This window comes from Pelophylax lessonae (genome assembly GCF_965119305.1).
Source record: "Pelophylax lessonae genome assembly, chromosome: 6".
Classification (NCBI taxonomy): domain Eukaryota; kingdom Metazoa; phylum Chordata; class Amphibia; order Anura; family Ranidae; genus Pelophylax; species Pelophylax lessonae.
Window position 1 is genome coordinate 125,132,995 of NC_138773.1, and position 26,000 is coordinate 125,158,994.

General features: G+C 47.2%; 1 protein-coding gene across 2 annotated transcripts in view; it reads right to left on the reverse strand.

Annotated features, from left to right (window-relative positions):
* ABCC1 (ATP binding cassette subfamily C member 1 (ABCC1 blood group)) overlaps window positions 1-26,000 on the reverse strand; it is an 891,484-nt gene that overhangs the window by 146,226 nt on the left and 719,258 nt on the right. For both annotated transcript variants that reach the window (XM_082260033.1, XM_082260032.1), the window contains 2 exons: window positions 20,777-20,900; window positions 19,697-19,904 (listed from right to left, as the gene is read on the reverse strand). In XM_082260033.1, the coding sequence (XP_082116159.1) occupies window positions 19,697-19,904; window positions 20,777-20,900 (332 nt within the window). The remainder of the gene's footprint in view (window positions 1-19,696; window positions 19,905-20,776; window positions 20,901-26,000) is intronic.

Here is a 26,000-nt window from a genome sequence, read left to right on the forward strand (position 1 = left end):
ACAAATGCATCTCGCAGTGCATTCCTACGGGAAATAAATTTAGAAGAGACAAAGCCAAACCTGGCTGGCTAAACCGTAAGGTTAAAAAACTTATTTGGGGAAAAAAAATGGCCTTCAAGAAACATAAATCAGAGGGCACAGTATCAGCTTTCGAGCAATACAAGGAGGCAAATAAGAAAGTAAATACGAAATCAAAATGGCTTAAATCAGCTGAGAGACAAATAGCGGAGGATAGCAAAAAGAACCCAAAGAAATTCTTTAAATATATCAACAGTAAAAAAACTAGGGCAGAGCATACTGCACACATAATTAATGATAATGGGAGGATGGTTACAGAGGACACTGAAAAAGCAACCGTGATGAAAGCTTTTTTCTCGTCAGTCTTTACACAGGAAAAGGAGGGGTACACTGACCATGGCAGTAATTCACAGGACTTGCCGCTATGGCTAACAGAGGGTCAAATCAGGAAAAGGCTGGATAAAATTAATGCAAATAAATCACCAGGATGGTGTACATCCGAAAATACTCAAGGAACTTAGTAAGACTATATCTAGACCACTGTTCCTGATCTTTGCTGACAGTATTATGACAGGAAATGTACCAGGGGATTGGAGGAAAGCTAACGTGATATCGATATTCAAAAAAGGGCAGAGGCATGTCCTGGGAAATTATAGGCCTGTCAGTCTGACATCAATAGTATGTAAACTTCTGGAGGGGATAAGGGACTATATCGTAGAGTTTGCTAAAGACAACAACATCATCAGCAGTAATCAGCACGGGTTTAAAAATGGGCGTTCTTGTCAAACCAATCTCTTAAAATTCTATGAGGAGGTGAGCTGTGAGCTAAGATAGGGGGAGACCAGTGGATGTGGTGTACCTGGATTTCGCTAAAGCGTTTGATACAGTTCCCCACAAGCGCTTAATTTATAAAATAAGGTCTGCAGGCATTGACCGCAAGGTTTGCTCTTGGATACGGAATTGGCTAAAAGGGCGTGTCCAAAGGGTGGTAATAAATAGCGCATACTCAGACTGGTCTGAGGTGGTAAGTGGGGTCCTCCAAGGCTCAGTCCTGGGACCAACTCTGTTCAATTTATTCATAAACAGCATTGAGGACGGAATCAGTATCAGTTTTTGCAGATGACACAAAATTGGGCAGGGCAATAACTGCACGGCGTGAAGCAGATATCCTACAGAATGACCTGGACAAAATAACAGAGTAGGCAACGACAAGGCAAATGAGGTTTAATGTGAAGAAGTGTAAGGTTTTGCACTTTGGGACTAAAAACATAAAAACACAATACACTTTAGGGGGGGGGGGACTTTGGGGGAATCAAAAATGGAGAAAGATCTGGGAGTCTTGGTAGAGGATAGACTAAGCAATAGCATGCAATGTCAAGCGGCAGCTGCCAAAGCCGGCAGAATATTAGCATGCATAAAGAAAGGGATGTATTCCAGAGATAAAACTATAATCCTACCACTTTATAAAACTCTGGTCCGCCCGCATCTGGAGTATTCTGTCCAGTTCTGGTCGCCAGTCCTCAGGAGGGATGTGTTGGAGCTGGAGAGAGACCAGAGAAGGGCAACTAAACTAATTAGGGGATTGGAGGACCTTAATTATGAGGAGCATCTGCAATCGCTTGATTTATTCTCCCTGGAGAAGTGACGCCTGAGAGGGGACATGATAGCAATTTATAAATACCTCAATGATCTCAGCTTAGAAAAAAAGCTATTCAGTCGAAAGGATTGCATGAGGACTCAAGGGCATACAAAGCGATTAGAGGAGAAACGTTTTAACCTCAGGCAACTCAGGGGGTTCTTTACTGTTAGGGCTACAGGATTGTGGAATTCTCTACCACAAGAGGTGGTTTCTGCGGGAAGTATGGTTGTTTTCAAAAGACTCTTGATCAGAACATTCAGGGGTATGAGAGATGATTACGGCCACACACACCTACACAGGTGGAACTGGATGGACTATTGTCTTTATTCAACCTCAACTACTATGTAACTATGTAATCTTGTAACAGAACCAAATCGTGGACCCATTTGTACTGAATGAGCAAGGTCCACGGTTCGGAAAAAGGCAAAGACGTCCCCCCACCCTAGATAGGGGTGAGGGTGCCCCTTCAGGCTGGGGAAGGCTTGTCTGCGGAACCGGTGGTGCCCACCTTAGACTTACCATTCCAGGCTCTCTTGGAGCCTCCCGCAAAGTTACCGGTGGATCTCAAACCCTTTTCCTGCGATCCACGGACGAAAGGGCTGTTTGTGAGCTGAGAAAAAAGGACCACGTTTACGACGAGGTTCCTTACCCCTAGCAACCTGCAGAAGTAATGTACTCTTACCTCACTGTAAGGCCCATGATGTTCTCTTCCATAGAGGCACCGAACAAACGGTCACCTATAAAAAGGTAGATCAGTCAATACATTTTTAGAAGCCTGGTTGGCCAGTACTTCAACCAAATCATACGGCGAAAAATCACTGTTGTCACAGATACCCTGCCGGTTAAGGGGGACGCATCCAAAGATGCATCACAATTGTACTGTGACCCCTGGATCAACTGACCCGCCAGCTCAGGAGGCCTTCCAGATCCTGGCGTAAAATTTTTGCCCATTCTGTTAAAGTCTGGGATACCAAACACCCAGCGTAACATTGAACCTGCCACAGTGAAAGGGTACCAGACCAGAGCCTCAGCTCTCTAATCCACAGGATCCTTAAAGAATGGAGAGTTCTCCACCGGCAAGAGTGTGGCCTGATTTAACCCGGAAACCTGAGAGTCCACCGACAGTGGAACCGTAAAAGTTTCTTCAGGAGAGACTCCTCAAAAGGATACCTCCTAGCGAAAGGCTTAGGTATTCCAACCATGTCTTTCGGAGAACCCCACTGACTAGTTACAATCTCGTCAAAATAGGCAGGAAAGGGAAACACCTTTGTCACCTTGGAAGATTTGTGGGTGCCAAACTGCACCGACGTCGCCGACTCAGAGTTAGCCGAGTCCTCCAACTTTAGGGTTTCCTGCACTGACACAATTATTGCCTTCATCAATGCTTTTTCATGTGCGGCTGCGGAGGAGGAGGATTCGTCCTCCCTATTAGAGCACTCAGAGTGCGTGGACGCAGACCAAGTGGGCTGACTCTCATCCGCAGCGGTCAAATCCACCTCAGTGTGCATTCTTCCCAAATTTCTTTATTTGCTCCAGGCTTTGCCTGTGAAGATTCCTGCGCAGTTTTTCCGACAGGTCCACTCCCTTTTTATTTAATTTGTATGGGCTCGCAAAAAACCGAGGCTCCGTAGGCACCTCCTCACGTTGCCAAAAAGAATGGGAGGCTTAGCCCTACCCGACATTCTTAAGTACCAGCAGGCGTCCCATCTCTGTAGGGTTCTGGACTGGACATCATGCCTCAAAACTCTGGGTTCAGTTGGAACAAGCACAATGTGACTTCCCGCTATAGGGAGCGCCTTGGTGTAGTCATCAAGCCTCACCCCTACTTCGCCGCCATCCCTTAATCGGGGTAACTCTTTCTGTGACCGGACACCTGAGAGGGAGCTCTCACCTTGCCCCCGTGCCCTCACCCCTCCTCCCGGTGCTGGGCAATCCGTCGTTCCCCTTGCTTTAGGTGGCAGGGGGATGTTCCAGGCCTCCCACTTCATAACGGGGACCCGTTGGCCCACTATACCCAAACTGATGGTGACAGGGGTTCATTTTGCGCTCCCTTTCTGGTCCGCCATCAGAGTACACCATTTCCTTGCCTCTATTCAGACACCTGCTTCTTACTCCAGACCCCTGACTAAGTTTGAGACTCTATGCGTGGAGGAAGGAACGCTCTCCCGTACCCTCTCCCTGTCGTATGGTCTCCTCCAGCCCACGCCCGACCAGGTTATCTTGCCCTGATTTGAGATGTAGAAGGCGGATCTTGGATGCCGGTTTAATGCAAAGCAGAAACAGAACATGACCCGCTTTTCCCTGAGCTCCTCGATCTGCTCCAGGACTCAGGAAACAAACTTTAAGCTTCTGACGCGCTGGTACTACACACCTGCGCATCTCCATAGTTTCCTTCCCGAGGCATCGGACCGGCGTTGGAGGTGCCGAGGTGAGAGGGGTACGTTTTTACACATTTTCTGGTCTTGCCCTCTGCTGTCTCACTTCTGGGGGGGAGGTTCGGAGAATGCTGGCAATGTTCAGGAACGGGCACTCCTGGATGATCCGGCTTTCTTTTTGCTTCAGGCATTGGACATTCCGCCCGGGACCGAGCTCCTCGATCTGCTCCAGGACTCAGGAAAAATGGATTTTTGTAAGAACTTACCGTAAAATCCTTTTCTCTTAAGCTCATTGACAGACGTAGTCTTCTTGATTCTCAAGAGCTGGGTTATGTTGTCTCCGCAGGAGTAGGACTAGGCAGAATGACAAAATGTTCTGGCTCCACCCTAGGGGGCAGTCCCTGAGGGTATATCCTCCCTCTCTCTGCTACAGGGAATCAGTTCTGTTTAAAGCAGTACAGAGAAATTAACCCAACCCAACTCAATGATAGAGGGGCGGGTACTACGTCTGTCAATGAGCTTAAGAGAAAAGGATTTTACGGTAAGTTCTTACAAAAATCCATTTTTCTCTATCGCTCATTGACAGACGTAGTCTTCTTGATTCTCAAGAGCTGGGACATCCAGAAGCAGTGCCACAAATGAGGGGTGGGATTGACTAAATCAAATCCAATCTAGTAGGCCCAACCGGTGCCAAACTAGAAGTTTTAAAGGCTCATTATAAACAAAGAATGAGACTAAAGAAAAATTTTCCAACGGAAAAAACCCTCGAGGTAGACCACTGGTCTCCTCAAATTGCGGCCTGCAAAACCTTGCGGCCAAATGAGGCATCAGACGATGCCATTACATCAACTTTATAATGTTTAGAGAAGGTATGCACCGACGACCAGGTAGCCGCCTTGCACACCTGGACCACTGACGCCTGATGGCGAAAGGCCCATGACGCACTAAGTGCCCGAGTGGAGTGCGCCTTAACAGGGAACGGGGGCTCCCGACCCTTAATAGAATAAGCCTGCACTACCGTCTGTCTGATCCATCTGGAAATGGTCGCGGCAGATGCAGGCAACCCCTTTTTGGGTCCATCTGGGATCACAAAAAGTGAATCCGTCTTGCGAAACGAGTCTGTCGTTTTCAAGTATACCCTGATCGCCCGGACCACATCCAAGGAGTGCAAAGCAAATTCCCGAGGATGACTGGGCTTAGGACACAGGGAAGGTAATACAATTTCTTCATTCAGATGAAATTCTGAAACTACTTTTGGTAGGAAGGATGGATTCGGACGAAGAACCACCTTATCTCTATGAACCACCAGATATGGTGAACGACAAGATAATGCGGCCAGTTCTGACACCCTGCGTGCAGAAGTAATAGCCACCAAGAAGGCCACCTTCTGGGACAACGTGGGTAGAGGAATCTCCCTAATATCTTCAAAGGGAGGTTTCTGAAGAACCGACAACACTAAATTAAGATCCCAGGGGGGTAACGGCGCGTGCACTGGCGGAGCCAGATGTCGCACCCCCTGGATGAAATTCCGCACCAAGGAATGAGTAGCCAAAGGCTTCTGAAAGAAGATGGCTAATGCTGAGACCTGACCCTTGATAGTACTCAAGGCCAGTTTCTGCTCAACCCCCTGTTGCAGAAAAGCTAATATTCGACTAATCGAATAAGACCGAGGACGGAACCCCAAAGGTTCACACCATGCAATGTAGGACTTCCATGTGCGATGATAAATCTTTCTGGAAGTCGCTTTCCTTGCTTCAACTAGAGTAGGAATAACTGAAGCTGACAATCCCTTGTCCTTCAGCACCTGGGTCTCAATAGCCAGGCCGTTAAAGCCAGCGATCGTAAAGCAGGATGGAAGATCGGTCCCTGAGACAGTAGATCCTCTCTGAGAGGAAGTCTCCACGGGACGTCCGCCACCAGTCTGACCATGTCGGCATACCAAGCTCGACGAGGCCAGTCCGGAGCTACCAGGATTACTGGGATTCCTTCCTCCTCTACCCTGCGAAGAAGTCTTGGCAGTAACGCGAGAGGAGGGAAGGCATATATTAGCTGGTATTGCCCCCACGGGGCGATCAGTGCGTCTGCGGTTTCTGCTAGAGGATCGCGGGAGCGAGCCACGAATCTCTGAACTTTCCTGTTGAATCGTGATGCCAACAGATCCACATCCGGGGTGCCCCACCGAAGGCACAACTGGTGGAAAACGTCTGGATGGAGGGACCATTCCCCCTGATCCAGGGTCTGACGGCTGAGATAATCTGCCTGCCAATTCTCCACCCCCGGAATGAACACCGCAGAGATTGCTGGAACAAATCGTTCCGCCCAGCGAAGAATGCAAGCCACTTCTTTGGCCGCTCGGACACTCTTGGTGCCCCCCTGGTGATTGACATAAGCCACGGCCGTGGCATTGTCCGACTGGATCCGAACCGGGCTGCCCTGGAGCTGCTCGGTCCAGTGAATCAGACAAAGTCTGATCGCTCTCAGTTCCAATACATTTATCGGTAATCTGGATTCTTCCGGGGACCAAAGTCCCTGGGCAGATAATTGACCGAGAATTCCTCCCCATCCGGATAGACTGGCATCCGTGGTCACTATCATCCAATATATTGGCAGAAATGACTTTCCCTGGCTGAGCATTGGAGACCGAAGCCACCAAACCAGAGACTCTCTGGTCTGTTTGCTCAATCGTATCTGATTGTCCAGGGATTCCGGATTCCGATTCCATCTGAGGAGAATCTCTTGCTGAAGAATTCGGGTATGGGACTGGGCAAATGGGACTGCTTCGAATGAAGCCACCATCAACCCCAGAACCCTCATGCAAGTCCGAAGGGAAGACCAGCTGTTGGACAGTAACAACTGGACTGCTGATTGAATCTTTCGAAGTTTCCCTACCGGAAGAAACACTCTTGTCCTGACTGTGTCTAGAATTAGACCCAGATATTCGAGCCTCTGGGTGGGAACCAGAAAAGACTTTTGCTGGTTCACCAGCCACCCGAATTCCTGTAAAGAAATCATAGTAATTTCTATGTTTTGTAGCAAGGTCTGAGGAGACTCTGCATGAAGCAGAAGGTCGTCTAGGTAACCTAGAATCGATATACCTCTTTGGCGCAGAAGTGCCAACATAGGGGCCAACACTTTTGTGAAGACCCGCGGAGCCGTGGCGAGACCGAAAGGTAACGCCACAAACTGATAGTGGTTCTCCTCTACGGAAAAGCGTAGAAAACGCTGATGTCCTGCGAAAATGGGAATGTGAAGATAGGCGTCCTTGATGTCTATGGACGCTAAGACATCCCCTGGATGCAGGAAGGCTGCTACCGTGCGAATGGACTCCATTCTGAATCTTCTTATGTTGACGAAAGAATTGAGTGCTCTTAAGTCCAGAATTGGACGCACTTTGCCCTCTTTCCTGGGTATTGTAAACAGGTTTGAATAAAACCCTTGAAACCGTTCTGTCCAAGGAACGTGGACTACCACTCCTTGTTGTAGTAGATCTGTGACTGCTCTCCGCAGATCTTCTAGACGATCCGGAGATAGTCGGATATTGGAAGGGAAGAATCGCGCCGGTGGGAGAGATCGAAACTCGATCTTGTACCCTGACTTTATGACTTCGCAAACCCATTTGTCCGGGATTCTGGAAAGCCATGGATCCGGGAACCGGCGAAGACGTCCCCCCACCCCAGTTATGGGTGGGGGCGCACCTTCAGGCTTTGGATGGTTTATCTTCAGGTCTGGAGGGGGCGGGCTTTTGCTTGCCCGACCAACGACCCCTGACGCCTCCTGTAGGAACCTTGGAGGACTTAGTTTTTTCACCCGCTGGACGAAAAAACCTCTTGTGAGCAGAAAAAGAAGGCCCTCGTCTTTGACGAGTTCCTCTACCTTTAAAATTTTGCGGTAAAAAGGTGCTTTTTCCACCGGTGAGATCCTTAATGATCTCATCTAAGTTGGCTCCAAATAGACGTTCTCCTGAAAAGGGGATATTAGCCAATGCTTTTTTGGAACCTTGGTCGGCTATCCAACCTTTTAGCCACAGTGTACGCCTGAGAACCACTGCTGAGACTGATGCTCGCGCCATTAATGGAGTGGCGTCTAACGCCGCATCACATACAAACTGTAACCCCTGTATCATTTGTTCCAACAAATCTGATACCGCCTGAGGGACTTCATCTAAGTCCCGGCGTAACCACTTAGTCCATTCAGTTACAGCCTGCGAAACCAAACCAATAGCAATTATTGGCCTGAAAGCTGATCCAATCAAGGAAAACATGGTGCGAGACATAGCTTCTATCTTGCGATCCACTGGATCTTTAAAAGACGGAGCGTCTTCTAAAGGAATAACCGTGGCTTTATTCAATCTAGCAATTGGTGAATCCACCACAGGTGGTTCTGTCCATTTCTTAATAAGGGTTTCCTCAAACGGATAACGCCTGTCAATGCGTTTGGAAATATTAAAAGTGCGTTTTGGCAGACGCCATTCTTCATCGATTGGATTGCCAAAACATTTGGGCAATGGAAAAACCTTTGCCACTTTGATGCGCTTTTTAGTCCCAAAAGGGATCTCAGTTTCAGCTATTTCTGATGGAATACCCTGTAACCTTAAAGTCTCTTGAACAGATACAATGAGTGCGTTTACCAACGCTTCCTCTCGGGCTATGGCGGATGCCGAAACATCCTCCTCACTGTCTGAAGAGACAGGACCCGAGACACCAATACCAGATGAAGTACCTGCAACTGCAGAAATAGGCTCAGAGTCTGAATCCGAGGTCTCAGATAATAAGGGGTTAGGCGGGGGTCGCTTTCTTGCGCCCTGTCCCTGACAAGCCACTTCCACCCGGGACACAAAAGTTTCCATAATGGCTGACAAAGATTCAACTGTCAATGGGGTGCTGGAGGATCCCGCAGACCCCTCGAGGGGATCCGGAGGAGATACATGAGTGGCAGGGTCCATGTTAATACAGGACACTTTTGCCAGCAATAAACAAAAAACTTTTTTTTTTTTTTTTTTTTTTGTGTGTCTCCCCCTAGCGCAATAGCGCCCCTCAGAGTACCTGCTTCTCGATCCCAGAGAGAGAGAGAGAGGGACCCCCAAGGCTCACCAACCGATGCAGTGCAGTTTCCAACAAACTGCAGCCAGCGTCTGTCTTACACAGACTGGAAGGAGCTGTTTGCTTTTTCCCGGGCAGAAGGCGTGGCTCCGCCCCCTGTGTACGCCTTCCGGCGTTCCCAGCCCTCCACGAGGAAGCTGGGCTCACAAAACATGGCCGCCCCCATAGAAGAGACATAAGACTCCAAAAACATGGCGGCCGGCGTGACCTGAGGACATACATGCATACGGTCTACGGCAAAATGGCGGCGGACCGCCGATATCGTCTTCCCAGCACATCCACCTGCACTCTGCTGAGAGGTGACATATGGATCTACAGAGATACACTGCACATAAGGTAGGATTATACCTCCTATGTTTGCTGTAATGTTACAGTCTGCTGGGTAGAGTGTTAGCTCTTGAACCGAGTCCACTTCCCACAAACACATGCTGTATTACAAGGGGGACTTGTAAGTGTCAGATATATACTGACCATATATGGAGGGGCCCATAATATATACTGCCTCATAAATGAGGAAAAAAGGGAACGTTTACTCACCATACCGAACCGACAGGCACCCTCTCTTCATAATACCCTCTCCACCGAGGTGGGGGTTTGTGGACGCCTCGACTCTCTGGTCCTGGCGTCCAAGCGAGCTTTTAACTCGCAAAGTCAGTCCCTTTACTGGGACTCCGTCGCGGCCGACTCAGCGCACTGGTCTGCACGCGCTTTTAGGCAGAAACCGGGGTGACCACTGGATCTCACATCCAGCCCGTCGCCCGGCCCCGCATACTTACTTGAATATGTCGCGGCCGACCAAGCGCAATGCCTGGTCTGCACGCGCTCGTAGGCCGGCTGGGGTGACCACAAGTGTCGCCCAGTCCGGCATTTTTGCTTGAAGATCTCACAGGAAAAAACCACTGGAGAAAACTACCTAAAAAATGTCTTTTTCTTAAAGAAAAAAAGTCTTGCCAGGACCAAAAGATCCCAGCAAGGAACTTAGGTCCTTACTCCTGACTAGACAGAAAAAAACTGATTCCCTGTAGCAGAGAGAGGGAGGATATACCCTCAGGGACTGCCCCCTAGGGTGGAGCCAGAACATTTTGTCATTCTGCCTAGTCCTACTCCTGCGGAGACAACATAACCCAGCTCTTGAGAATCAAGAAGACTACGTCTGTCAATGAGCGATAGAGAAACAAACTTTAAGCTTCTGACGCGCTGGTACTACACACCTGCGCATCTCCATAGTTTCCTTCCCGAGGCATCGGACCGGCGTTGGAGGTGCCGAGGTGAGAGGGGTACGTTTTTACACATTTTCTGGTCTTGCCCTCTGCTGTCTCACTTCTGGGGGGGAGGTTCGGAGAATGCTGGCAATGTTCAGGAATGGGCACTCCTGGATGATCCGGCTTTCTTTTTGCTTCAGGCATTGGACATTCCGCCCGGGACCTTTAAAAAATGCCTGCTCTGTCCCATGTTGAACGCAGCAAGGGCGTGTATACCTCTCCTGTTGAAACAGACAGCCCCCCCCCCCACAGATTGCCCAGTGGCTCCGGAGAATTGAGGACGTTAACGGGATGGAGAACCTGATTGTGACATCCCAACATGAGGGGGACAAACATGCAGACAAATGGAGGCTCTGGGATCTCTTTATCACATCCAGAGAGGGGGCCACGCCTATTGGCTGAATAATCCCTGGGCGAGTGGCCATATCTGGAGCGATCTGGGGCCCAGTGGCGGAGTGACCTGTGGCATGGGGGGTGCAGGACCCCCCTTCTCCTCTTCCTCCCTCACCCCTCCTCCCTTCTTCTATACCCCCCTTTGTTCCACTATCTGCAGTCTTCCTGCTCTCGGCTGCTATCTTATTCTTCTATGTTTCTTCCCTTCTATGGTCTCAGCTGTTGACCATCTCTCTGTTAACAAGAAAAAGTTACATGCTGGAACGGGTTCCTTTTTATGGCACTTAAGGGGTGTGTTATTCTACCTCGTCCCATACTGGGAAGATCTTCTTCGATCTGGTCTTCCCCAGATGGCTATGGGCGGATATGCTGCATTGTTATTTCTGTTATTCATTGATGTGATTTTGCCATACCCCTACTGTATGTCTTTTGTATTGCCTGTATCCGGCTGTATTCAATAAACGTTATATTTGAAAAGAAAAATCCACCTCAGAATCTGAGGAGGCAGAGGATACAGGTGAAGGTGTGGGGCGCTTCTTACTAGGGTGAAATGTGTGTAAAAGATTGGTACGGCGCTACCTCATAGGTGATAAAGTGCTCAATGTGCAATATAAATAAATAAATATATATTAAAAAGTGCACTGATGCGTGAAATTGATATTGTGACCAAATATCAACTACCAAGAAATGTGCATAAACATATAAAAGTGCTGGTGCGAAATAAATCCAATTGAGGGATAACCAAATATAAATAGTGAATTTTATTTTAAATAACAAATATAAGTGGTGAATATTATCTTTTCGGATACCAAAAATAAAAAGTAAAAAGATAAAGAATCTGTGTTATAGTATCCTCGGTGTCGCAACACCAGTGGAAAGTATAATAGGTTCTTGTCTGGTGCAAAAAACAAAAACTTCCACCAAAATAATGAGCGAATAAATCAATCAGTGAAAAATATAAAAGAAATTTTTCTTAGGTTGCAACCATCCGTGTATCCACTAGATGTCGCACCTCTCATACAACCTGTAATAGATGTATCCCGTGGGACAAGAAAGTTGGGGGTCTCTCCGGTAAATTCCTCCCTCAAGAATCTCAAAGATAAGAAGGGGGAGAAGGAGGACCTCTTGGTGTAGTATAAATGGCGATTACAGGAAAGGATAGTAGTGACTTACAGTTTAAGCTGTCTACGATCAGTGCGAAAGGAAACCGGGAAGCTTCCGCGTTCCACGGCCCTGTCTCCGACAACCAGAAGTGACGCAATGACGTAGTAACTCCACCCTACGCGTTTCGTCAGAGGACGTCTGCTGGAGTGGCCTGGCGATTACAGGAAAGGATAGTAGTGACTTACAGTTTAAGCTGTCTACTAGGCCTCCTATGCAGGGCCTTCTCTACCTTGGATACAAGTGACTGCAGGGCTGCCGTCATGGCCGCTAGGGCAGACAGACCAGAGGGTCCCGCAGCATCCAGGAGTGGGTCAGGTGGTGATACACGCTCCAGAGGCTCCATGGTTAATCGGAGCCGCACTGTGCACAACAAGAAAAAGTTAAATTTTTTTTTTAAAGAACCCCCCCCCCCCCCCCGGGTACCACAAGAATCAGCGCAAAGGAAGGATCGTATACCCCCAGAGACTCACCACCCCAGAGCTGGAGAATGCCAAACAGCCTGCCACACTGCGATGAAAGAGGAAGCACCGACATTGACACTAGAGGCCCCCAAAGCACATAACCTTGCACTCGGGACTATAAGAAAATGACCGCCGCTATTCCCAATGGAAAACCAAAAACATGGCTGCTGAAGTCAGGAATGCAGTATCCATGGCAAAATGGCGGGGAAGAAAGGCCAAGGTACAGGTACTCCCAAAAGGGGGGCCGACAGCGACATCCACCCACCACTCTCTGGCCCAACACCAGAAAAGCCCCCCTACCAAAAAATACACCGTGCCCCCAAAAAGGGGGCTAAGGGGGGGAGGAAGGGGGCAGGTGAGGGCAACTGACGCAGTGGAACCCCACTAGGGAGAGGGGGGGAAACATGAGGGGAGGGAGAAAACAGCAGGGGGCCTAAGATCCCCAGGGAGGGCCCGTGAACACCCCAGCCATTCCAAAAAAAAGGAGGGGGGACACTACTCTCCACACCACTGAATCAGGTGGGTGCTACTCCAAGCAGTCCACCGCACAATCCTGGAATGGAGGTGCTGCGCCCCGAGGTATGCTGCGACTCTGTTCGTGACTGCTGTCGTGGCCAGGGCTATGCGACCTCGCAAGGTGTTTCACTCGCCGACCAGCCCCCATCTAGTGGGGCTATGTTGCAGCCAACCTAGCGCAGAGCTAATAGTTGGGTCACGGTCACAGGCCAGATAGGGAATATCATAAGGATCTAGGATATCCAGTGTGTCGCCCAGTCCAGCTGTTGACTGTAGTTCATACAGTAACAGGTTGATTGTAGTTCACACAGGAACAAAAATAATAAAGACCAAATAAAAATTCCATTTAAAAAAAAGAAAAGAATGCTAGGACCGCAGATCCCAGCAGAGAGCCAGGTCCTTACTCCGGACTAGGCAAAATAAAAACTGAAGTCCTATAGCAGGAAGTGATGGTATACTCTCTGGCACTGCCTCAGGGGCGTACCCAAAATTGTTTCCACATAGTCCTAATTCTGAAGAGAGAGTAGCATAAGCCCAATGGTCTAGAAGACATGAAGCTGTGTCGGTCAGTGAACAAAAGAAAAATTGGATTTTTGTACTTAATGTAAAATCCATCTCTCTTAGTTCATCGACGGACACAGCACTCTATGAATCATAACTACTGAGTCATATTGCCTCCTCCAGGATTAGGACTAGGCAGAACAAAAAAACACCTGGCTACGCCCAAGGGCCTTCCTCAGCTTGGTGTATAACCTCCCCTCTCTGTTTTAGGTAATCTGTTTAGTAGCAAGCAGTATTTGAAGTATGAGAACTCCATAGAGGGGTGCGTACCATAAACCAGGTCACAGAAGCCCCGTCTGAAAAAATAAGAGTTTAAAGTTTTCAAGAGGGAACAGCCCCTCTTAAACAGCAGCCTGCAAAACTTTGCGGCCAAAATAGGCATCCGCAGATGCCAAAGTATCTACCTTATAGAATTTTTTTAAGGTATGCACCAACGACCAAGTGGCCGCCTTGCAAACTTGCGATATTGATGCCGGACGGAAGGGCAAAGAAGGTCATAGCGCCCGAGTAGAATGTGCTGTGACAGGGATAGGTGGAACCTGACCTTTAATGGAACAGGCCTGAGTCACTGTCTGATCCATCTGGAGATGGCAGCCGAAGAAGCGGCCAGCCCTTTTCTTAGTTCCTCCGTAACAACAAAAAGAGAGTCTAACCTCCAATAGGACTCAGTAGCTGCCAGATACACCCGAATCGCACGAACCACATCCAAGTTATGCAAAGCAAATTCCGTGGGACGAGCCGGCTTGGGACAGAAGGAAGTCCTCTTTAAATGGAAGTCGAGACAACGGGAAACGAATAACCACTTTATGCCTATGGACCACCAAATAGGGACTGCGACAGGATAATGCTACCAATTCCGATACCCTGCGGCCTGAGATAATAGCCACCAAGAATGTCACATTCTGGAATAACGTAGACAAGGGAATCTCCTGAATATTCTCAAATTGCGGTTTCTGGAGAAACAAAAGCACTAAATTTTAATCCCATGGCGGCAAAAAAGACTGTACAGGTGGGGCCACATGGTGAACCCCCTGAATGAAGGTGCGAAATAAAGAATGCGTGGCTAGGGGGTCGCTGAAAGAAGACTGCCAAGGCAGACACCTGGCCCTTGATGGTACTCAAGGCCAACTTCTGATCAACGCCTTGTTGAAGAAAGGTTAAGATCCGAGTCACAGAATAGGATTGAGGATGAGCGCCAATCGACTCACACCAAGAAATGTAAACTTTCTATGTACGATGGTATATCTTGCTGGAAGACGACTTCCTCGTCTTCACCATAGTAGGGATCACTGATCCAGACAGACCTCTATCCCTCAGTACCTGGGTTTCTATAGCTAAGCCATTAAAACCAGTGACTGTGAAGCAGGATGGTAGATCAGCCCTTGGGACAACTGGTCTTCTCTGAGAGGAAGCACACAAGGGACATTTATGGCCACCAGTCTGATTGAAAGATCCTCACCCTTGATTCCTCGCAGGAACTGCAGAAGAAGCCTGAGCTTGTTACCTAGAGCAGAGAGGGGGTTATATACCAAGCTGAGGATAGCTCATGGGCGTAGCCAGGTGCTTTTTGTTCTGCCTAGTCCTACTCCTGGTGGAGGCAATATAACCCAGAAGTTATGATTTATGGAGTGCTGTGTCCATCGAACGAAAGAGAAAAGTTAGTCTTATATTGAGTCCCCACGTAGGACATTCCTGATAGATCCACATTGGCTCTGATTGCTGCTGCCAGCGATTACAACGTCAGAAGAAAAAGCACTGGGGACAGGGGGCATCCCTGTCAGGTACCCCGGTTAATGGGAAAGAGAAACCTGCATACTTCACAGAGGCCGACGGGGATGAATAAAGGGCCTGGATCCAGGATAAAAATTGAGTTCCAAAGCCCCAGCGGGATAGAGAAAATCTAAGGTAGTGCCAGGAAAGCAAATCAAACGCTTTATAAATATCCAAAGAAAGCAAAAAAAAACCTGGTATTTTACATTGGTTAAGAATGTGGATAAGGTAGATTGCTTTGCGTTCATTATCGCCCACTTGGCGGCCCGGCACAAAGCCACCTGGTACCTGTGGACGAGGGTCTGAAGGTATCCATTAACACAGGAGCTTATGATTTTCCCCAAGACCTTCAGGTCCATGTTCAAAAGGACTGAGGGTCAAAAGCCTCCTTGGCTAAATTCAGGATCATAGTGATGTGGGCTTTGAGAGAATCCGGGCAAAGCTGTTCGCCCCCACGGAGGTAGCTAAAGTAGGAAGTTAAATGTGGCATGAGAAAAGCAGCAAACTTTTTATTATAAAGTCCAGTGTAGCCGTCCGGCCCTAAAGCTTTTGAAGACTTCAGCGATTTTATAGCTTGCATGACTTCCAGCTCAGTAATAGGTGCAATCAGGGTATCCTGAGCTGTTGAAGACAGCCGGGGGAGGCTCAATGGTTGGAAGAAGTGCTCGGCTTTGTTCAGGTCAAACAGAGAAGGTTTACTGTATAAGGAAGAAAGGAAACTGGCCAAAATGGAAGAGATCTTTGAGGGATCAGAAGTCAGCCCACCTCCCTGCACCCTAAGCTGAGCTGGCCCATGCGTGCAACCCACAGAGTTGAGTTTTCTGGCCAACATGGGGCCAGGTTTGTTTGCACTGGTATAAAATTTAGGTTTGGGCGAGGGACAATACCTCTAAGGTCCTGAACCTTATCCACGTGGCCCAGTCGACGAAAATGCCCTGCGTATTGCTCAACACGGATGAGGAGAAAGCGTTTGACCGCATCAGTTGGCGGTTCATGCTTTCTACGTTGAGGGCAATGGGCTTCAGAGATACGTTGATGTCCTGGATAGGGCATATTTATTCTCACCCCTCGGCCCAAGTGAAGTGTAATGGAGTACTTTCTGCCCCTTTTGACATCGCTAACGGTACCCGGCAGGGATGTCCCCTATCCCCGCTGCTGTTCGCGCTCTCTCTAGAGCCGTTTCTGGGACGCATACGGGCCAACCCCGACATATCGGGAATTAAGGTTGGTGACCTGGAGTGCAAGGTGTCAGCATACGCCGACGATATGCTCTTCTCCATCACGAACCCGGCGATCTCAGCACCTAATTTGATGAAGGAACTGGAACGGTACGGCCAGTGTTCTAACTTGAAAGTGAACTTTCACAAATCCGAGGCTCTGGGGGTGGGCGTCCCGGCCCCCCTCTTGGCGCACTTGTCCTCGACGTTGCCTTTCAAATGGACTCAGGGAGCTCTGACATACCTCGGGACCCAGATCCCCTCGGATCTCTCCAAAATCTATAAATTGAACTTCCCGCCCCTCCTGACCCATATTCGTGGCCTGCTACAGACTTGGAATACCGGCCTGCATTCCTGGTTCGGCCGGTGCAACCTAAGATGTCGATCCTCCCTAAGATTTTGTACCTGCTGCAGGCGCTGCCTGTGAGGATCCCGGCCTCATTCTTTGCCCAAACCCACAGCATCTTCCTGAAATTCATCTGGGCCCACGGGAGGCCTAGGCTGTCTCGTGCCCAGTTTACTCTGCCGAAGCACTCTGGGGGCCTGGCCCTCCCTGATGTAGCTAAATATCATCAAGCGGTCCACCTCGGCCGGCTGATTGATTGGCGGAGACATGGTATGGGTAAATTGTGGGTGCAGTTGGAGAGGGGACAGACCGTCGCCTCCCTTGAGGGAATGCCATGGGTTAGGGGGGAGCTCCCGCGGGGCCTCCGGGCGCATTCCACGATAGGCGTGACGATTACAACCACTCGTCGCGTTCTTTCCCACCCCTCCATATCCACGCAGTCATCCCCGCTTTACCCGGTCCTGGGTAACCCGGAGTTTTCCCCTGGATTGGAGGACTCGGCTTTCCGCGGATTGATGTCCAGGGGCGTTTCTCAAGCAGTCCACTTCCTCAGGGGATCTCGGTGGCCGACGATAGAGGAGCTGATTTCGAGTAGTGGCTCCTTTCGCCTGGGGTTCTGGCACGCTGCCCAGGTACACCATTATCTTCGCTCCTTACCAGATCCCTCGTCATTTTCCAGGGACCTCACTCCATATGAGGAATACTGCATGGGGGACGGGAGCCTGCCGGGCACGCTGTCCAAATCCTACGGCCTCCTGCTCTCACCGGGAGAGGACTATGTCCTCCCTGGATTGGGCAAGTGGGAGCGGGATCTTCAGCTGCAGCTCACCCCGGCGCAACGCCTGAAGGTATACACCCTGGCTTTGAAGACACCGACCTGCGCGAAATTGCAGGAGTTGAACTATAAAATCCTTACCCGGTGGTATAGGGTTCCCTCTATTTTGAACAAAATTTTCCCGGACACGCCGAACCTTTGCTGGAGGTGCCAGAGTGAAGTAGGCACGATACTCCACATTTTCTGGTCATGTCCTTGTCTACGCCCTTTCTGGCAAGCCGGGCCCTCTTGGGGGAACTATCGGACCGGGAAATCCCGGATACTCCGGAGTTCTTCCTACTTCAGGTCTCCTCTACACCGATCTCGAAAAGTAAAAAATCGATTATCCCCCATGTTCTGAGTGCTGCCAAGGCTTGCATCCCGGTGCTTTGGAAGACGACTAGAGTACCGACTATAGGGGATTGTATGCGCAGGATGGAGGACATAAACAGAATGGAGGACCTCACCCTCACGAGGCAGCCTCGCAGGGAACAATACGATAAGATTTGGGGTTTCTGGAATGTCTTCGTGCTCTCTGACAAGGGCAGGTCTCTGATGTGCGGTTGATCTTCACCTCGGGAGTACCCGTGGGTTTTGTCCATGCGGGGAGTTGCCCCCCTCTGCCCCCCCCGTCCCAATCCCTTCACCATCCTTCTTTGTCTTCTCTGTGTGTCACCCATTCCCGGGCTCTGTTCCCACTTATCTTTTCCATCTTTTAGATAAAATTGGGGAGCGACGGCCGGAAACGGTTCTCCTCTCTCCGTAATGCAGCTTTTCCACATGCCTGTATTAGTGCCTGGCTATCTGTGAATCGGGTTGGATGTGCCTGCACCTTCCCCGCCCCCGGGGATGGGTCCTACGATTTCGCCAGGACCTTCATTGATCTTCGATCCGCTGTTTTAGTTTGCTTCTTCTTTCAATGATATGTTTGCTACATATGTCTGTATGGTACATGTCACAGATTGTTTCTCGACTGTTGTTCCTTTTCCATAAATAAAATATTTGGAAAAAAAAAAAAAAAAAAATTTAGGTTTGCTCCAATGCAGGGCCTTTTCCACTTGTGTGGTAGCGAGAAGGTCTAGCTCAGTGGCCAGGTCATCCCAGACCTTTCTAGTGGCTGCTGTTGGGTGCACCTTCCAGGCAGCATCTGCGGCTGTCAGAAGGGGGGACAGCTCCCGAGCTCTCTTCTCCCTAGCACATTTTCTAGAGGATGCAATTTGGATCAGGTGGCCACTTACCATAGCCTTATGGGCCTCCCACAAGGATACAGGGGACGAGATGGAGCCAACATTATCCAGTGTCTGTTTTTTTACAGAACAATCTGTCCTGCCGAAGTAGCAGTTAGAGGGTTGAGACACCATTTTACATTGCTTTCAATAATCTTCTTTTATGTAAACCCTTTACCCAGCAAGGAAAAAAACTGTTGCTGTAACTGCTTAAAAGAGTTAGCTGTAGTTTGGCTTCAGTTTTTTCAGCAGGGACCAGCTGATATTTGATTGTGTGGCCACTGTGGCTGAACAGAAACTTTTCTACCAGTAGACTTCTGTTCAACTGCCCTATTAGTATACTGCTGCTCGATCAGCGCTGCAGGCAAGAGGCTGCGACTCTATGTAATTTCTGATGACGGGGGAGTCTCCCTGCTGTCAGAATACATTGACAGTGCTGAGGATTCCAACAATCACCTCAAATGTGTAAATGGAGGAATCAAGTCTGGTTTTTTTCCACTGAACCAAAAAATAACCCATGTATGGCCAGCTTAAATCTGATGCAGCTAACACTTCTGCTGTCCAAAGGGGTCTGTGTTTCTTCATCCATAGTGGGGGCACCCCAATACAGTAGCTGTGTTACTGGCCAGATCAACAGGTGAAAACAAAGGGAGAAATGCTAAAAAAAGAAAACCGATGCAACAACCACATCTAATGATTGGCAAGCAGCAATAGAACACATTATTGGTTTTGGATTTAATACTGCTTTAAGGGAGAAATTATCATTGTGTAGCAGAAAAACAAATATACTGTACAACAGATCCAGACAAGGACAAGATAGGCAATTGATTCCAACCTTGTGATATTCCTAGTGCTCCATAAACACCAAGTCTCATTTTTGTGTTCTTCTGGGTGCCATTGATTACTTCATCATCTGTCCATAAACTGAGCCAGTAGTTGGAAGCCAAGGAAGATACATGATTGCAGAGAAAAAGAAGGACACTGAGGAAAGATAGGAGGAGTCCTATGGCTTTCATGTATTCCCAGAACACTGCCATTTTAACCTGTAAAGGGAACAAGAAACTCATTTTATTTTAAGACAAGTTGTTTATAGTTGGCTGCATTCTTCTAGTGTTATTAACTGATAGTTGTATAAGTGGTTTGTCTAACTAAAGAAAATTATTGACTTGTAGGTAATGCAATTAACTGCTATGATCACACTTGTGGCCTGATCGCGCATCTTAAGCTACAACGCGGCTGGTTGGGGTAGTAAACATGCTACTGATGACATGCTTTGTGGACATAGCAAAAATGATGCCCCATGTGGCAAACAGCATGTACTACCACTGCCAAATGACCTATTCAAGTGAATAGGGCCATGCCACTACTGTCCTGCAACCACACATAATGCATAAGGTTGCAGTGATGTGAGCTGTCCAGTGTTACTGACCATGAGGAGGCAAGTCGCCTGTCAACTGCCCTTCAAAAAGAGATCCACTGTGAATCCCTTGTTCACAAGGTCAGCAAGGGCTGTTGCAAGTGTGCACATGTCATAGCAAGTACACAAACCAGAGCATAATTTGTTCTACACTACACAAACTGGTGCTTGTAGATCTAGACACACAAACCTCACAGTTCCTGTCATAATCTCAGGCTTTTCTGTGTTGCTAATAGGTTTTTGAAACATATGACATACTGTGGCTGCAATGTATAGAAAAAGTCCCTATTAAGGAGTAAGGGAATAAGCATCTGTTAAGTGAAGTAAACCATAATAATCAACCAGAAACCACTCATTTATTTTATGACAACTGGAAACAGATACATGAAAGTTGAGTGAAGGATTGCTGCACATAACTGTCCTTATCTAATCATCTCTATAAACACAGTAATCAAGCGATTTATCTTATCGAGAAACAAAAATCAAGCAGAGCCTCACCCTGCCAGTTTTGGCCTTATCAGCTTCAGTCAGTTTCCAGTCCTCCTTCTCAGCTCCCGATTTCTGGAGGTCAGCAGTGCTATTCTGCTGTGTAGACTTTGTTTCAGATGATGAACTTAACTGTCTGTTTAATGGGAAAAAATGAACTATTTGTTTTTGAAATTCTGTTGTCAAATGGCCATCTGAGCTATAAACAAAATGACACTCAGACAAATCAATGTTATATATAAAGAGCCCCAAAACAGAAGTGGGACCTGATTCAAGTCAGCATATCCTTGAAATAAAAATATAAACATCTTAATGGCAAACCCACAGCGTCAGTAAATTTTCTGTTAACACAGAATGCATATTATTGCAGCATGCACTATACTTTTCTGATTAATCTACATTCAGTACCCTATAATAACAAAGTGAAAACAGAACTTTAGCAATGTCTGTAAATGTATTAAAAATAAAACAAATATCACAGTGGACAATGTATTCAGACCCTTTGTAACAACACTTGCAACTTTAGCTCAGGTGCCTCCCATTTCATCATTGCTGAGATGTTTTTACACCTTGAATGGAGTCCACCCGTGATAAATTAAATTGCCTGCACATGATTTTGAAAGGCACACACCTCTCTATAAAGGCCTCACAGCTGACAATGCATACTGTATCAGAGTGAAAGCCATGAGATCAAAGTAACAGCCTGCAGAGAGCTCACAGATCGGATTAATGCAAAAAAATCCTGCTGCACCGAAGGCTCCTAAGAACACAGTGGCCTCAATAATTCTCAAATACAAACCCAAATCCAAAAAAGTTGGGACACTGTACAAATTGTGAGTAAAAAAGGAATGGACTAATTTACAAATCTCATAAACTTATATTTTATTCACAATATAATATAGATAACATATCAAATGTTGAAAGTAAGACATTTTGAAATGTCATGCCAAATATTGGCTCATTTTGGATTTCATGAGAGCTACACATTCCAAAAAAGTTGGGACAGGTAGCAATAAGAGGCCGTAAAAGTTAAATGTACATATAAGGAACAGCTGGAGGACCAATTTGCAACTTATTAGGTCAATTGGCAACATGATTGGGTAAAACAAGAGCCTCTCAGAGTGACAGTGTCCCTCAGAAGTCAAGATGGGCAGAGGATCACCAATTCCCCAATGCTGCGGCGAAAAATAGTGGAGCAATATCAGAATGGAGTTTCTCAGAGAAAAATTTGAAAGAGTTTGGAGTTATCATCATCTACAGTACATATCATCCAAAGATTCAGAGAATCTGGAACAAAATCTGTGTGTAAGGGTCAAGGTCGGAAAACCATACTGGATGCCCGTGATCTTCGGGCCCTTAGACGGCACTGCATCACATACAGCTAAGCTACTGTAATGGAAATCACAACATGGGCTCAGGAATACTTCCAGAAAACATTGTTGGTGAACACAATCCACCGTGCCATTCGCCGTTGCCATCTAAAACTCGATAGACCAAAAAAGAAGCCATATCTAAACATGATCCAGAAGCACAGGCATTTTCTCTGGGCCAAGGCTCCTTTAAAATGGACTGTGGCAAACTGGAAAACTGTTCTGTGGTCAGACGAATCAAAATTTGAAGTTCTTTTTTGGAAAACTGGGACGCCATGTCATCCGGGCTAAAGAGGACAAGGACAACCCAAGTTGTTATCAGCGCTCAGTTCAGAAGCCTGCATCTCTGATGGTATGGGGTTGCATGAGTGCGTGTGGCATGGGCAGCTTACACATCTGGAAAGGCACCATCAATGCTGAAAGGTATATCCAAGTTCTAGAACAACATATGCTCCCATCCAGACGTTGTCTCTTTCAGGGAAGACCTTGCAATTTCCAACATGACAATGCCAGACCACATACTGCATCAATTACAACATCATGGCTGCGTAGAAGAAGGATCCGGGTACTGAAATGGCCAGCCTGCAGTCCAGATCTTTCACCCACATAAAACATTTGGCGTATCATAAAGAGGAAGATGCGACAAAGAAGACCTAAGACAGTTGAGCAACTGGAAGCCTGCATTAGACAAGAATGGGAAAAAATTCCTATTCTTAAACTTAAGCAACTTGTCTCCTCAGCCCCCAGACGTTTGCAGACTGTTAAAAAAAGAAGAGGGGGTGCCACACAGTGGTAAACATGACCGTGTCCCAACTTTTTTGAGATGTGTTGATGCAATGAAATTTCAAATCAACTTATTTTTCCCTTAAAATTATACATTTTCTCAGTTTAAACATTTGATATGTCATCTATGCTGCATTCTGAATAAAATATTGAAATTTTTAACTTCCACATCATTGCATTCTGTTTTTATTCACAATTTGTACAGTGTCCCAACTTTTTTGGAATCGGGTTTGTAGAAGAAGATTGGCACATCCAGGACTCTTCCAAGAGCTGGTCACCCAGCCAAACTGAGCAATTGGGGAAGAAGGGCCTAAGGCTGGCCATACACTATACAATTTTCTTGTTCAACTTTCCTTTAGATTTACCAAAACCATATAATATAAGTTCAAACCTGAACACTTTCAATTTGTATGCAATCAGGAAGGCCCTTGCACTACATAGTTGAAGGTAAATCTAAAGGAAATTGAATAAGAAAATTGTATGGTGTATGGCCAGCCTTAGTAAGAGAGGTGACCAAGAACCCAACGGTTACTCAGACTGAGTTCTAGAGATCCTATGTGGAGATGGGACAAAGTTCCAGAAAGACAACAATCATTGCAGCCCTCCACCTATCCAGGCTTTATGGCAAAGTGACTAGATGGAAGCCTCTTCTCAGTGCAAAACACATGAAAGCCCACTTGTGAATTTCGCTGTGGGATTTTTTTTTTTTTTTTTGGATCTCAGCTGTCGAGCATAAAAGAAAGAACTTTTTATGAAGGAAAGACCTTTGCCTGAGATGCAACTAAGATGAGGCCCAGATACTAGGCACATGAAAGGCTACGGAGCAGATTTTTTAAGTTGCTCACCCAGCCGAAGCAGCTGAATCTTCTTTTAGGCATTCCCTGAAGGAGTTAGGGAAGAAGATGAATCATTCAGAAGAAGGTCGTCTAGTAAGCCTTTAACCTGGATGTTCTAAGAAGGGCAAGCAAGGGTGCAAAGATATAATGTGAACACCTTGGTAGCAGAGGACAGGCTGGAGGGCAATGAGACAAACTTGAAGTGGTTGTCTGCCACTGCAAAGTAATGAACCCGTCGATGATGTGAGTAAATAGGTATCTTGGACCTCTATGGTAGCCAAGCGTCCCCAATTCCCCCCCCTCCACCCATTGTCTCAGAGAGGCAATTACTGACTTTGCAGAGTCTATTCGAATCCTGAGAACATTAAGGAATTTGTTAAGGGCTTTTAAGCCCAGGATAGGATATATAACTCCTTTAGGCTTTGGTACCATGAACCAGTTTGATTAAAATCCACTCAACCTGTCTTGTGGTGGTACTGATGTAACGACTCTCCGGGACAAGAGGTGGTTAAGGGCCTTCTGTAAATCTGTCATTGAACAGTTTTTGGATGATTTCAAAGAAGAAAGTGGTGAGGATGTAGAGCAGGGGTATGGAACCTGTGGCTCTTTTGATGGCTGCATCTGGCTCGCAGACAAATAGGGACTCCTGCTATGAGTATATCATTATTAGCCCCGAGTCGAGTCCATGCCTGCGTGCTGTGGCCACACTGGTTGCTAGTATGCTGCTTGGCGTCTAGCAACCAGTGATATCACGGGACGCCAGCGTTGTCACGTAACAGCAGGAGAGTGAGGGCAATGGTCAAACTCCTCCTCCGCTCCTAAATTTACTCCACCCACCACCGGCCACCTCCCTCTTCTCCAGGCGGCAGCGCAGGCTCAGCGTAGAGCCGAGGGAGGTCCTGAAGTGATAGGTCAGTCAGTCAGACTCGTCAATGTAAATATTTTGCGTTCTGTGCTTCCCCTGTCTCAAGTAATTGCAAATACTCTTTCAGAAAGAGTATTTGCAATTACTAAGTTGAGACAGGGAAGCATAGAAAGCAAAAAATTATAGGCTAGCCTGCACCTTTTTTATATTTTATTCACAGTTTACAGAGGCTCCCAATACCCTCACTGAAGAAGTGCTGCAGGCCTGCAGCCGTATATACAGTGGAATTTTTTAATAACATTTCCCCAGACATTGACATTTTGGCACATATGGGCTACCCATCCACTTTCTGTTTGCGCTAAGGTTATTTCTCCTTTCCATTGTCGTGCCCTGCAAATCGCACTAGTGTGAACAGGGGAAGTCAACTTTAATATTTCAGCTCCTTTAACCACTTCAGCCCTGGAAGGTTTTACCCCCCTTAATGACCAGGCCATTTTTTGCAATTCGTCACTGGGTTACTTACTTAAATAAAGGTTCCCGACCCCTGAAATATAGTGTATGGCTCTCATTGAATTAGATTTGAAAATATGTGGTGTTCGTGGCTCTCTCAGCCAAAAAGGTTCCTGACCCCTGCTTTGAACTCAATCTTGTATGTTTTTGAAACCACCGACTGAACCCACAGGTCTTGGATGGCTGTGACCCAAAGAGATGCAAACTGCAACAGATGCCCCCACACTCTTAAGAGTGGGGGGTCTAACTGTACGATCCTGAAAAACAGGGTCATGTAGGTTGTTCATGGTCTTTGTCCAGTTAGCTGCGGTCTGACATACAGAAATAGCAGCAAGAGCTAGTCGCTGGGCTTGCCAAGTTAAAGAGCGCTTTCAAGAGAGTCTCAAACTTGCTGTCATCAGAATCTTTAAAAGATAGAATATCTTTAATAGGTACAGTAAAATGCGGGTTTATGATAGAGATGGTAGGGTCAACCACAGGAATAGCCAAGTTGTTTGTTAGCTTTTTCTATTGGATATAGTTCAGCCAAGATTTTTGAGCAAAAATCCTTAAAGGAGTGACCCAATTGTCATAGACTGCCCATTTTACCCGTTCATGAACAGGGAATATTTTGCAAGTCTTCATCGCTTTGTGCACAAAGGGGCAAGTCAATCTACTCAATGGCAAGGCTTTTTCAGGCAAAGGCAATAAGCTTTTCAATGTTAGCAAGCATGTTGCATAAAGCTCCCTCTTCAATATAGTAACAATCTGGGGAATAGAAAACTTCCACAGCTTCCATCACCACCACCTCAACATTCTCTTCATTCCTTTCTGATTCCACAACATCTATGACTCGTAAATCAAGGTCTGACTGTGGTTGAGAAACAGAAATG